The sequence below is a fragment of the Odontomachus brunneus genome, unplaced genomic scaffold (assembly GCF_010583005.1).
Source record: "Odontomachus brunneus isolate Ranch 3 - 2012 unplaced genomic scaffold, Obru_v1 Obru_scaffold_165, whole genome shotgun sequence".
In the NCBI taxonomy this organism is placed as follows: Eukaryota; Metazoa; Arthropoda; class Insecta; order Hymenoptera; family Formicidae; genus Odontomachus; species Odontomachus brunneus.
The window spans coordinates 249,753-262,450 of NW_022639615.1; the positions used below are offsets into that span (position 1 = coordinate 249,753).

The window sequence follows — 12,698 nt, forward strand, 5'->3', positions numbered from 1 at the left end:
GAATTTTTATATTTGATCAGGAAATATTCGATAAGAAATATCATAATTTTTTGTTCAGTTTATCTGATAAAATGTCATTTTGATCAGAAGTATCCGATTAAATTTAATCAGATATCCTGATAAAAATTGATATAAAAATTGATCAGTATTTCAATAAAAAATATCCATTTGTTAATTTTTTATCAGATATTTTCTCTCAGTGTATAAATAAATGTGCTGTTAGTATCTACCAAATAAATATTTATTATTTCTCAGATACTTTCTCTTCAGTATAATTAAAAAAATTATTTTTATATTTGGAACTAAAAAGTATTCGGTACATGTGATTTAGTTGGCGTTACCACATTTTTTTATTTGTGTCAACAAAATCTTTTCCTCAGTGAAGTTTCTACCGGAATATATCAGTTCATTTGTATCAATATGTTAAACGGGAGAGAATACATATTTGTAAGTTCCATCCTCTCGCGCGAATTCCATGAGAGAATGGAATTATTCTTCCCACTAGCCACGTGTAACTTGAAGTATTTGACGATACTCGATAACGTTTATTTACGAAATAAATCGCTATTAAAAATCAAGAAGTACATGTCCATCACGACGGATCAGATATGAAAGGATTAAATCGTCTGACAAGCCGCTTTCTTTCCGTTGCCGTTCGCAATCTTCAATATCCGTGGAGGTCCACCGCGACTTGAAAATCGCGTGACGCTGCGTGCATAACAGACCGTAAGGCATAATTTTGGCGATCTCAGAGTACGTATGCTAATCGGGCACATTATTTTCATGCAAACGAGATTTCGTCGGCTAAAGTCGTTAAAGTGTAGGCTAACGTTTTGGCGGACATGCCGCGACCGCCGACAATCGCGTTCCTTTTTTTCCGTCGCGCGCGCACACTGACTCATCCGGCCGTTTTTCATCGCGTTTTGCGAATATTTATCGGCTAATACGCGTCCATATTCGTCGCCCGCGATGACGTGAAAAACGAAAAAAAATAAACAAAATTCGTTTAATCCTTTGCGGTGTGATGGGTCGCTCTGCGATCTATCTTTTTACGCTCAATTTTTAATTATTTTAAGGAATTTCTTGAAGCTAAGAATAGGTTTCTTGTTTTCGTATAGTTCTTTGTATATAAATAAGTGTAAAAAAAACAATCTCTCTCTCTCATAAATTTTTACTTATATAATTACTATAAATAAAGAAATAGTCAAAATGTGTGTTTGTATACAAAAATTTATTTTTTATTAAGTTATTATCAAAACGGCAATTTAGGCACTTATTTAGGACACCTTAAAGTATTTTCTATAATTTTGTCAGATTTTTTTCGCTATGTTGTCTTTTTATTATAAATTAATCATGTTAAAAAATTACAGAAAAACAATATTTTTTACTGTAAACAAAATAAATAGTTTGAATATTTTTATAATAGTGTTCTGAGAATTTTTTTGAATCACTGAGTTTTAATCTGAGATTAGAATTAGAACCTGAAATTAAAAATTAAGATAAAGTTTCAAAAAGATTAGTTTGATTAAAAAACTCGTGACACAAAGAGTTAAAAGAGTGTGTACAGTTACAAGCTCATAACTTCGGAAATAATATGCATTTTTTGAGTCTGATAAAGGCTTGGTCCCTTAATGGATCATTCAGTACGTACAAGATAATTTACTTGTCCCGTTTTCGTACTTTCTATGTCTTATGAGTGAATAAAGCGTATAGTCATTCTTCTTTACCTTCCTTTCTTTTCGTTCAAAGAGAGAGGAAAACAGTTTAATCGGCATAGTTACAACAGCGAGACTCGAGTTACCCGCTAATAGAAAAGTAAAGCGGCGCACGAACTATCAGATTGCTATCACTACAACAAATCGTTCGTGTAAACGCTCGATCAGAGTTACTCGGAATTCTACCGACACTCCCCGTTTCTTTCGGATTCTACTTACGGTAGGGAGGCGCGGTTAACTTAAATCCACGCTTACGGGATCTACCGGTCCTACGAGATGCAAGGTAACTTTAGGTATTTTCTCATGAGCATTCCTTCACAAGGTCTTCGAACTATCTCGATCTATCGCACGCCTCGAGAGTGTTCGCGAAGCCCTCGTCTCGTCTCTCCTGTTCGCTACCTTAGACAGGTCTAGTTCGCGAAATTTCGACGCACCCAAGAGGAAAGAGAGCGGGGAAAGAGAGGAGAGCTGAGAAAGTAAGATAGGAGCTAGAAGCAGAGGGAAAGAGAGAGAGATAAAGATAGAGATGAAGAAAGAGAGAGAAAGAGAAAGGGAGAGAGAGAGAGAGAGAGAGAGAGAGGGAGAGGAAGAGGGAGGAGGAGAGGGGGGAGAGGGAGAGGGATCTTCCGCATAGCATAGTATACACTTCATGCTCGACATACTCCCGTGAAATTGGAGATCTTCCTCTCTCTCTCTCTCTCTCTCTCTCTCTCTCTCTCTCTCTCGGAAATGCCGGGTTACTGCAACGACTCGTCCTTCCGTTCATGCGTGCACTGGCCTGCCCTCGATACGCTTTTCTATGCGATATCCACTCCGTTCGGACGTCCCGATCTCCTTTCCTAGTTCCCGTGTTTGCTGCGCCGTTTATTACTGCAGGGTGTTTGTTCACTTGCTTTTGGGCTTCTCCGCCACGATAAACCGTAAATTCGAGGGCTTGATTAGGACAGATCAGAGAGAGATATCAACGTGTCGTGCTTCCGCGTCGCCCGCACTAAAAGCCGAATTCCCCGCCGTAGCGATAATCCCGCGCGATTATTATGGCGCGCGGACGCGGCGCCACGTTTTATTGCATATTTCAAACGCTCAGACACCCTGCTTCTGGATTCACGGATTCTTCCGTGTACATATTTAGAAGCTCACGAATATGCGTGCACAAAGTACTCATCCACCGTATAAAAAGACGCAAAAACTTTCACGGTTCTCTATATTTCAGTTGAGGAAAGTGACGAAGGAGAAATGCCAACAGGAGGGTGGAATTTAATTCCGCGAGAAGACTTCGATACATCCTTCCACTTGTTGTCGAGCGAAAAACAAGGATTTTGATGAATGAGCAATCGTTCACGATCCGAGACGTTACGTAACGTTCCGCGATTAACGCGGCACTCCACAAAGCAGCTGGTCGTTTGCGCGAGAGCATTAATTTAAATGCAAATCTCACAATCGCGCTTGATTCTCAACGATGTTGGCAGCCACCGCGCTGTAGAATTCTTGATTTTTCACCGCTAGAACGCGAAACTTCGTTAACTCCAGCTTTTAAGCGCACACCGGAATGAAAATTAATTCTTTTTTCACAGTACAAGTGCTTCTTTTTCCTCCCCTTCCCCCCTTCTTTTCGTAGCGAAAAAATGCGAAATTGAAAACGGCGCAAGCCAATATTGGTTTCGATTTAATCGAGCCGTGAGCAACAGTACAATACTTGGCGCAATGAGACGTGTGTGCTACTTGGAGTTATTTTTGTTTGATTCGATGGTGTTATGTTTTACAGTTAAATATATATAAGTAAAGTAAATATTTCATACGTATATATATTCACAAATAAATATTCGTGTACGAAATTTAAATGAGAAAGAGAAGCGCTCAAACTTTTCTGTAATGAGTGCAGTCTCAAGTTTAGTCCCACATTTTGCAGCATCAAGCTCTAATGAACTTAATCGTCGATTAATTCCGTTGTAACTAACAAAATTGACTAAAAACTATTAGCTGGTCACAACGGAGTAATTGACGATTAAGTTAATCGTAGCTTGGTAAAAATCACCCTAAATTGATAAATGTTATTAGCATCTTATTGGTATTATTTATCGATAAAGAAGATTTTCATTTTTCTCCTATTTTTTGCTGAAAGCTTCTGAAAGCTTGGCTTCTCTCTTCCCCTCTCTCTCTCTCTCTCTCTCTCTCTCTCTTTCGTATGCATATTTCTTTTAGTTTATTACCTCGCAAAGTTTTCTGCTCAGCAATTGTTTTTCGTTTTATGGTCAGTATGTCGGGGAATGCACCGAGAAAAATCGAGCTGTGCCATTATACCAGAAGAGGTCCCGTTTCTCTCTTTCATGATTCGTCGTGATATAATTCTTCCTGTCGCGATCAAGGCTAATATTATTTGTGCGCAAGCTACGTACCATGACTTCGGCTAATAGTATGCAGCATGCATCGGGAGCGAGATGCACAATACACACTGCTTTTTGTCCGTAGGATGCAAAGAATTTCGCGCAGGTGTGCGAAGGTATATGGACATGTGTCGAGTGTGCGTCGGCATCGAACTAGGTCGATTATCTATCGATGTGAACTACATTGTCTCGATACGCGGAGCTGTCGGGGCGTATGTGTAATAACAATACCGACAATATGTCGTGCGGCTCAGCCGGGTAGCACGCTCTTGGCGCGACCGAGATCCATGGCTCTCCGGGAAAACACGTCGAGGCCGGCGTGCTCCCGGTTTAGACCGGACTTCGATATGGCGGGCAACGTAAAGGCAACGACAGCTAATAAAGTGTCGGGTAAATAGCACCGCGGACGTGATCACGACGTTTCCCACTCCAAATGGGTCCGGCCCGGAAAGGTACACGGGACCTCGTTTTTCAAAGAAGAAGCCCCTGAGATGAGGTGGCGATCGCGCAAAGCTTCCCACTCTCTGCTGAAATGAAGGCTCCCGCGCGTAATTATCCGCAGGCGTCATTACCCGTCCTGCACCTGATGTTTACCAAGTAGCATTTAATTTCTCTCGAGAGCGGGTTAGGAGACTCTGCTCGTTGATCCGAATTTGAGGGAACGCATCGTGCTTCGCGAGAGGGGGAAGCGCGATCGACGAGAATACATTCGAATTTCACTGACGATTAAAAAGTGGAAGGTAGAAACCCTTCAGTCAAAATCTGGCCATAATTATGGTTTCGTCAAAATCCTACGAGAGAGGGACATATTTTCAATAAATAATTCAATATTATATATTTTCAGTACTGTCAGCGCATTTCGGATCACAGTTCTCTTTCCTTCTTTCTACTAATTACACGATTGGACAAAGCAAGCACTACTATCTCCATTGCTTTCTTATTCTAAGCCGACTTCAGTGCTTTCCAACAGCAATGCTCTATTCTATATGTCTATAAGGAGTAACGATTGTTTCGTTCACGACGTTCTGTTACATATCGCTGGAGATAGCGTTTATCGTCGCAACGTTTCTGATGTAGTCGTTTCTTACATGTGATATCACGTATATCAGTATTCCGTTCCCGATTGCTTACGTTATCGCCACAAACAGTCTCGGTGTCTGTGTCTAACGGAGTAAATTAAACATTACGTAAAATCAGTTGAAAATTGCTCATCTCTTAAAGAGGTCTTGAGGACGATAAGATAAATCTGATCAATCTGTTCCGTGCAGATTGTGTTTGTGCTGAGATCGCTCTAATTGTTCCTCGAGATTTTCCTCCGACCACGAGCGAACGTTGCGTCAATCGGCGAGATTGATATCGCACGTCTCAGTTCGGTTCGATATCATGAATTACCAATTCAAATTTTCTTACAGCCAAATGGTGATCAACGAAGTAACTCGGCAACTCACATTCAATTGTGATATCAGACCGGTACAGAGCCCGGCGAGTCGACACGCGTGAGAAATCGATCGGAGAGTTATATTCTAGTGACTCGCGCGTTTCAAACTAAACCGTTCATCGATCCTTCAGTCACCCCGAAGATGGATTTTCACGGGACTCAATAGAGCTCAAATTAATGACGAGCGTCTGCCAGTCCCTCTCTCTCCCTCTCGCCCCCTCTCCCCTCTCCTCTTCGTTTCTCGTCGACCGTTTGTTTTGCAAAGCGGGGATGGGATAGGATAATGCGGAATGCTTGAGTTTGTCAACCGCCGCGTGCGCGGGGTAGTCGCGCATCACCGAGGCTACTTCGTATTGTTGGTACAAGCCAAATACAAATACGGAGGGTGCGGGATCGAGCGGTATAACGTTTCCTCTTTGTTAAATCCGTTCCCTTTCTCTTGACCTAGTCTTCCGGATCGGCTCCATTGTGTACGGCAGAATTAACCCTCGAGTTCGAGGGTTACCTCAGACCTTGCACATGTCACGTCGCCTGAGAAAAGATTCGTGGAGATTTAGACGAGCGGGAGAGAGGTAAGGTGGGAGAGAGAGGGCGTGGAGCGCCTTTCGCTCGCACTTGCTTCAATCATACGCTCGATCTTATCGACTCGTTTAGATGTCGAGATTACGCGTTGTTAACACGGCGTATGGGGAGTTCGTGACGTGGATCTTATCTTCTTTTGGCAATTTCCAAATTCTATCACTCTTAGTTCCGCTTCGATCTCATACCTCCGATTGTGAAGATCAAAAGTTGACTTGCACAATCGATGGTAATCTTAAGTCCTTCAGTTCTTTAGTTAGATAGCTTGGCTCTTTATATATTGTGAGATTAGGATAGTTAGGCAAGAGATAACTCCGTCTGCAAAGTTATTACCTTCATATAAAAAGGCTGGTCGCGTGAAAATTATCTTCGTATAAGAAAGTAGATAAGATGGATCAATGACTAGCAAACATTGCGCGATATCATATATGTTTTGTAGCTAATCGATACAGATGACAGAGATAGAATTGCTGTCTGAACTACTTGTGAAATTTAACAAGAAAGTCTTACTGTGGCACCCGTCCAGATTAAAGCTAGTCCAACTTCTTATAAAAATTGACTGTAGTATACAAAAAAATCAGTGACGACAGACAAATGAATGTATAGTCTTTATATCCACCTAAATTTGCTTGCAGATATTATTGGAATGCTGCCGCTATGAATTCTATGTACCACGGATAATTTTCAAACAGATATAAAAAAAAACAGTAATAAATTTTAACTATGATATTTAGATAATTTTAACTATGATATTTAGAATTCTGGATCAACAAAACATTTTATTGAATGTTCTCTTTTGGTAGTCTTTTGTATATAATCACAAAATATTGAGTATCCATAAGTCCGTGCGGATTTTTAAACAAAATTAAAACGCATTTTATTCTCGTTAAAAACAATTTTGATCAATAATATATGTGCCATTTTCTGTGCGACAATTTTTTTTGCTATTTCTTACGTAATTTCCTAATTTCTCTTGCTTTTTCGACAAAAAAACGTTCCAAGTGATTTTTCACATCTTTTAGAGAAGCGAAGTTTACCGTCAAGGCAATTCTGTAATGAGCGAAACAGACGATAATCAGAGAGGGCAATGTCGGGCGAATATCATGGATGAAGCAGAACGTCTCAGCCAAACTAACAATTTTTACGGAAGTAAAAATGTATAAAAGCAAACTCATTACTGCGTTCAAGTCGCAACAAAGACAACTGTACTTCTTTAAACACTATCACTTACACTGCGCAATATGCTCTGAAATATTAGCTATCAAAATATATACATAGATGGTCAACTGTATGGAACCATTCTCTTAACGTGCGAATGCCAACTAGACAAAAATCCTCGCACGAACTTATGAAATAACCCAATAATACATCGAGGCTTTCCAGACATAGCCAGGCTATCATTTTGTAATGCCAGTGACTTCCAGGAAAGTGAACATTTCATTATTATTATTATTACTATTATATTGTTATAATATACATATATTAATATACTATTATATATATATATATATATATATATATATATATATATATATATATAATAATATACACTGAGAAAAAAATTTATTAAATTTCAAAAAAATGTTTGTTTGGATAGTACTATGAAGATATTTGTTTAAATTAAGTAATTATTTTCTAAAATTAAAGAAACAAATTTATATTTAAAACTTCTTTAATTAATTTTAGAAAATAATTACTTAATTTAAACAAATATCTTTACACAGTACTATCCAGACAAACGTTTCTTGAAATTCAGCAAATTTTTTTCTCAGTGTACACATATTAAAGGACAAAGCGGCGTTTAGGAGAATGCAAGAAAGAAAAGATAGGAGAATGACAAGAAGAAAAGGTACGTCCTCATAAGCTGTCGGCAACGGTAAGACGTAAAATTCAGATCCCGTTCATAAATCTCGCGATGCTTCTGATCCGTGAGAGAATGTCGCGCTTCTCACGATTATCGCGAGGGCATATTTTTATGGGCTGGTAACATGACGGTATGCACTAAGGTTCGTTCCTATGTAACAGCGCGTTTCACTTCAGTGTATGGACTTGGGTTATTAAATAATGTTTGCGCCTACCTTGAGCTGTAAAGTACTCTGCCGTCCTGGTACAGCCTGACGAACTTATTCGGGCTGGTAATCGTATGCAAGTAACTGTACTTGCCGTTGTAGAAGTACGTGTCGGGCTTCCAAATCCTTGCCAGCATGGAGATACTCAGTGCGAGAGTTTCCTTACCGCCTTGGAACGCTAAGCGCCGGTCGACCCACGACTGCCGGAAGTAACAGTCCATCGAATACGTCTGCGGGGATTTGCGGATTCGATTAAGTCGGTCGTACGATGTCTGCACGTGTCGTTGTGTCGTTAGCGTTCATATCCAGAAAACTAGATACTTCGAACGGACACGTTTCTCTCTGTTCTCATCATTCAAAATTCGTTATTGCAGCTTCTCAGAGAATATCATAGACATTTCTGCCAAGTCGTTACCTCGCATTTATATTAAACACGCGCGCTTCTATTATTCTTTTTGTGTTAAATCAATAAAGCTCAGGAAGTCGATCGTATGGCTTCCTTTCTGGAGTGGAAATAATTCTCACAAATTTATTGACACGAGGACTTGACGTAAAGGAAACTTCAAACATCAGAGTGACGTAAAGGAGCTGAGGGCTTCAAACAACAAAGATTAGAGTGTTTAGATGATGTTAATAGTTGTCATTTGTCTCATGTGAGATTTTTAAATTTCTATTCTGAGTTAGATTCAAGTTTTTTAGTTGAAGTACGATATGTGTGACATTTATATCTGTTGTAGAATAAGACGCTGGAACTAAAAAATATAGTATTTACACATCAAGTTTCCAATTATACGATCGATTCCCCGATTCAAGTTCAACTTTGAATAAAATCGCAATTATCTCGCGTTTATGCCGCGCGCTGAAAAAAAAATATGACTGACCATATCCACCTCGGAAATGGGACCCATGCTGCGTACCATGATATCGACCTCGACGGTGGCCGGAGGCCCGCCGAAGTCCGGCCTGATGCTGTTGTCGTAGCCGCGCAGTAGATTGTCCAGCAGATCGCTGATATTGCTATGATTGTTGCTCTGTGTGCGCTGCCTCGCGGAAGTTCTCGCAGCCGCGGCCGTTCTGAAACAAGTTTCGCGATTAAACGAGCTCAACATCTATCTCATCGTTTAAAAACATGTTACAGTTGCTTATAATCGGATATATGGAATTAACTTTGAAAGATTGTTTCAACCTCTGTACTGAGAGAAATTATCTGGTAAAAAATTAACAAATTTCCGATCAAAATACTAATGAATTTATCCGATCAGAAAACATCCGAAATATCGGTTTATAATTTTTTGATCAGTTTATCTGATGAAATGCTATTATGATCGGAAGTATCTGGTAAAATTTAATCAAATATCCTGATTGGATATAAAAATTAATCGGAATCTTATTAGAAATATTCGTTTGTTAATTTTTATAGGATAATTTCTCTCAATGTGTGGAAAAGCGTTTATGAAAAGTAGGTCTCTTATTTTTAGTTTCTCCACAATATATTCAGGGCTCGGCAAAATGGGTGAGGGACACTTTTCGCTTATAAGCAAATAAATGTCACACACGGAAAAAAAAAATTTAGTTGAATTATCCAAATATCTGGTCGAATATGAACGATCCAGAAATTCCGATTGAAGTAACCCGAATTCTATTTAAGTTAACAAGATTTTTGGTAGACGAACATGTTTGATTAGTCTATCAAAAATCTTGTTAACAGAATTCGAGTTACTTCAGTCGGAATTTCTGGATCGTTCATATTCGACCAGATGTTTGGTTAATTCAACCAAATCTTTTTTTTCATGCAGAAAATACGAAAATTCTGCAATGATGAGAGGCACTTCTATCGACAATAGCTTCTTGGATATCTACTGGACTGTTGTGTCGTTTTATTCAAATTAACGCTAAACAACGTCAAAGACGTCGGTGAAATTCAACACAAAAGATTCAAGGTATGTAAATCAGAGAGTAGCAGCGCGTCACGTGACAAACGGATTAATCGACTGATTTATACCAACAATACTCCTAACTAATCGGAATATTGTTTCCTAAATGCTGTGTATACTATACATGTATCCCGACCAGTGTCTCGAGTTCATGCAGCGTGCGCGTACAAGTGTATGTATACTCGTAGAATATGAAGACCGGAATGCAACTTGCGGATTCAGGGGGAACGTTTCTCCTTCGAAACACACACGCGCGTGCCATTCTCCTTCAAGTATGATCATTCTGTTGAGCATCAATGATAGGGAAGTCCGAGTCATATTGATGTTTTTTCTGTTGTGTTTACAAAACGCGAGCCGCAACGTTTACGGTGCGAAATCAAACAATATGTTCTTTGATCTCGCGCTTTCCCGAGTGTACGTGTCGCGTGTATGTGTACGAAAGCCGCGAATTACTTTCTCCCGGTCGCGAATCGCTGGTCTAAACGCAGTAACGGCTCTAGGCACTACATACGCGCGTACACAGACGGCGGTAATTAAAACCGACAAAACTCGCGCGGCCTGAATCACGTTGGGATCGTATTTCGAAAACGTAAATAAAGCCGCGCTCTCGCGTCAATACCTTCTTCTCTTCCCCCTACGAATATGGTCTCATTTTTTGGATCTTTATTATGCACGGCCGAGTTAATTTTCTCTGCAGCTTCGTTTTTTGTCAATTATTAATACCAGACTTGAGATAATAAAAAATTATAATTTTTCTAGATTATAGTTTCAGAATAATTTTAGAATATTTGATTTAAGATCGGAATCTTCAGTGGAAGAGTAACTGTATATTTAATTTGACCGGGTCTAGATAGCCCCAGAAATATGTTGTCCGTGTGTTTTTCTTTTTTAGTATTTGAGAGGCACAGTAGATATAAAATCGCGAAATGGTCCTTTCAGGACATAGATATATTTTTCTCTGAGTTTCATTAAAATCGGAATAATATTACAGTTAAAAAATAGAAAAAAACTTTGCAGTTGTAAAGTAAATTTTTGAGCCTCTGAAAATTTCATATTAATATTCTTTATCGTGAGTTAAAGTTAAGCGTTACTGGTAGTTTCTTGTAAGTGTTACAAATAATAAAAGCAATACACTGTTTCAGATAATAAAAAGCAATTTTTATTCATAAAATATTAAAAATCAAGCAGACAAGGTAAAGTTGGTTCATAATTATGAGGAGACTACTAATTAAGATATACATATATTTTTAAACTTCTTATTTCTCTTTCGCACGTTACTGGCCAACTGAATCTGGGCCTGAATTTCTTATAGCCTTAGACCAATTCTCCAGTCTAATATATAATTGTAAATTGTATATCATCTCTCTCTCTAAATTTTATTTACTAAGAGTGGTATTTGGACGGATAAAGAGACAAGTTGACGCGCATTAATTAATTTTAGCGTAACGAGTTAGCATAGTAAATCATATAAATTCGCATAAATTTGTCGGCTAATTTCGAATAAACTGCCCTATAATTTTACTACAGAATATCGGCCGTTAACCCGATATGTATGTTCCATACTTGTATATTTGTAAATTGTACACATATGATGTGTCTCGTTTATTTCCTGGCTTGATTACAATTGCCAAACTTCATAAGGCCTTCGTATAACGTGTGCAATCGCGTTTAACGCGTGCAAAACAAAACGCAGTCAGCCTGTCGCGCATATTGCTCGTCGCATACATCGCTATATAAGTGTAAATAAATATAAACGGATGATCGACGATATTTACTTTCGGCGAGATGAGATATTACATTAATATCCATCGATAATACGCAATCAATTGGAGCATCAGCGCGCCGCGCCGCAACAAAATTGACTGAGCAGACGTTGCGGGAGAAGAACATCCCGCCACGACGATTCGTATTCATGTATTCCGCGGTGAAGCTGCTCGAATGAAATCTTGTTTAATGCACGTTAAAGAAAAGAAAAAAAAAGAAAAATACTTCCAATTACGAGTCGGCCATTACGAGAGACGCCGGGGCAAGTGTATACACGGACAGCAAGTTTATTTATATGCCTCTGTGCGAGAGCCAAGCCGTCGCCGACCGCAAACGAATGCGTAATCGTTCGCGTGATTCATAGGACGCTCGACGACGAATGCCGCGGTCGGTCGGATGCAAATGGAAAGAGTCGCGCGCGACTCGCCGATAAATTCAACGTGATTGTCATCGTTAAAATGCATAGGGCGAAATGTAACGGGGGATCACTCTCGAGAAAGGTACTTACGGAAAGGAAGAGGAAGCGTAAGAGGTGATGAGGTTGGCGAGGGCGAGCAGGACCCTCGGCTTCATAATGTCCCAGGTCGAATCCTTCGGGATTCGCTCATCAATCCGCTTCAACAACAGGACCATTCGGCAATTCGCGCTGTGACAGACAGAAAGAGAAAACGGTGAGATAGAAGTACCAGCGGCTGGACATGTGTCTTGGGAGAAATTAAACGATGAGAAATTAACAAACGGATATTTCCGATTAAAGTGCCGATGAATTTCTTTAACCGATCTATCCGATGAAAAATATTGTAATTATAATTAAT

General features: G+C 39.4%; 1 protein-coding gene across 4 annotated transcripts in view; it reads right to left on the reverse strand.

The window, feature by feature from the left end:
- The window catches only part of LOC116851095 (gamma-aminobutyric acid receptor alpha-like), a 37,279-nt gene that overhangs the window by 14,559 nt on the left and 10,022 nt on the right, over nucleotides 1-12,698 (reverse strand). For 2 of the 4 annotated variants that reach the window (XM_032830150.1, XM_032830151.1), the window contains exons 2-4: nucleotides 12,392-12,529; nucleotides 9,067-9,259; nucleotides 8,195-8,415 (exon numbers count right to left, since the gene is read on the reverse strand). In XM_032830150.1, the coding sequence (XP_032686041.1) occupies nucleotides 8,195-8,415; nucleotides 9,067-9,259; nucleotides 12,392-12,516 (539 nt within the window). In that variant the 5' untranslated portion in view covers nucleotides 12,517-12,529. The remainder of the gene's footprint in view (nucleotides 1-8,194; nucleotides 8,416-9,066; nucleotides 9,260-12,391; nucleotides 12,530-12,698) is intronic. The other 2 variants (XM_032830153.1, XM_032830152.1) reach the window with 2 other exon arrangements.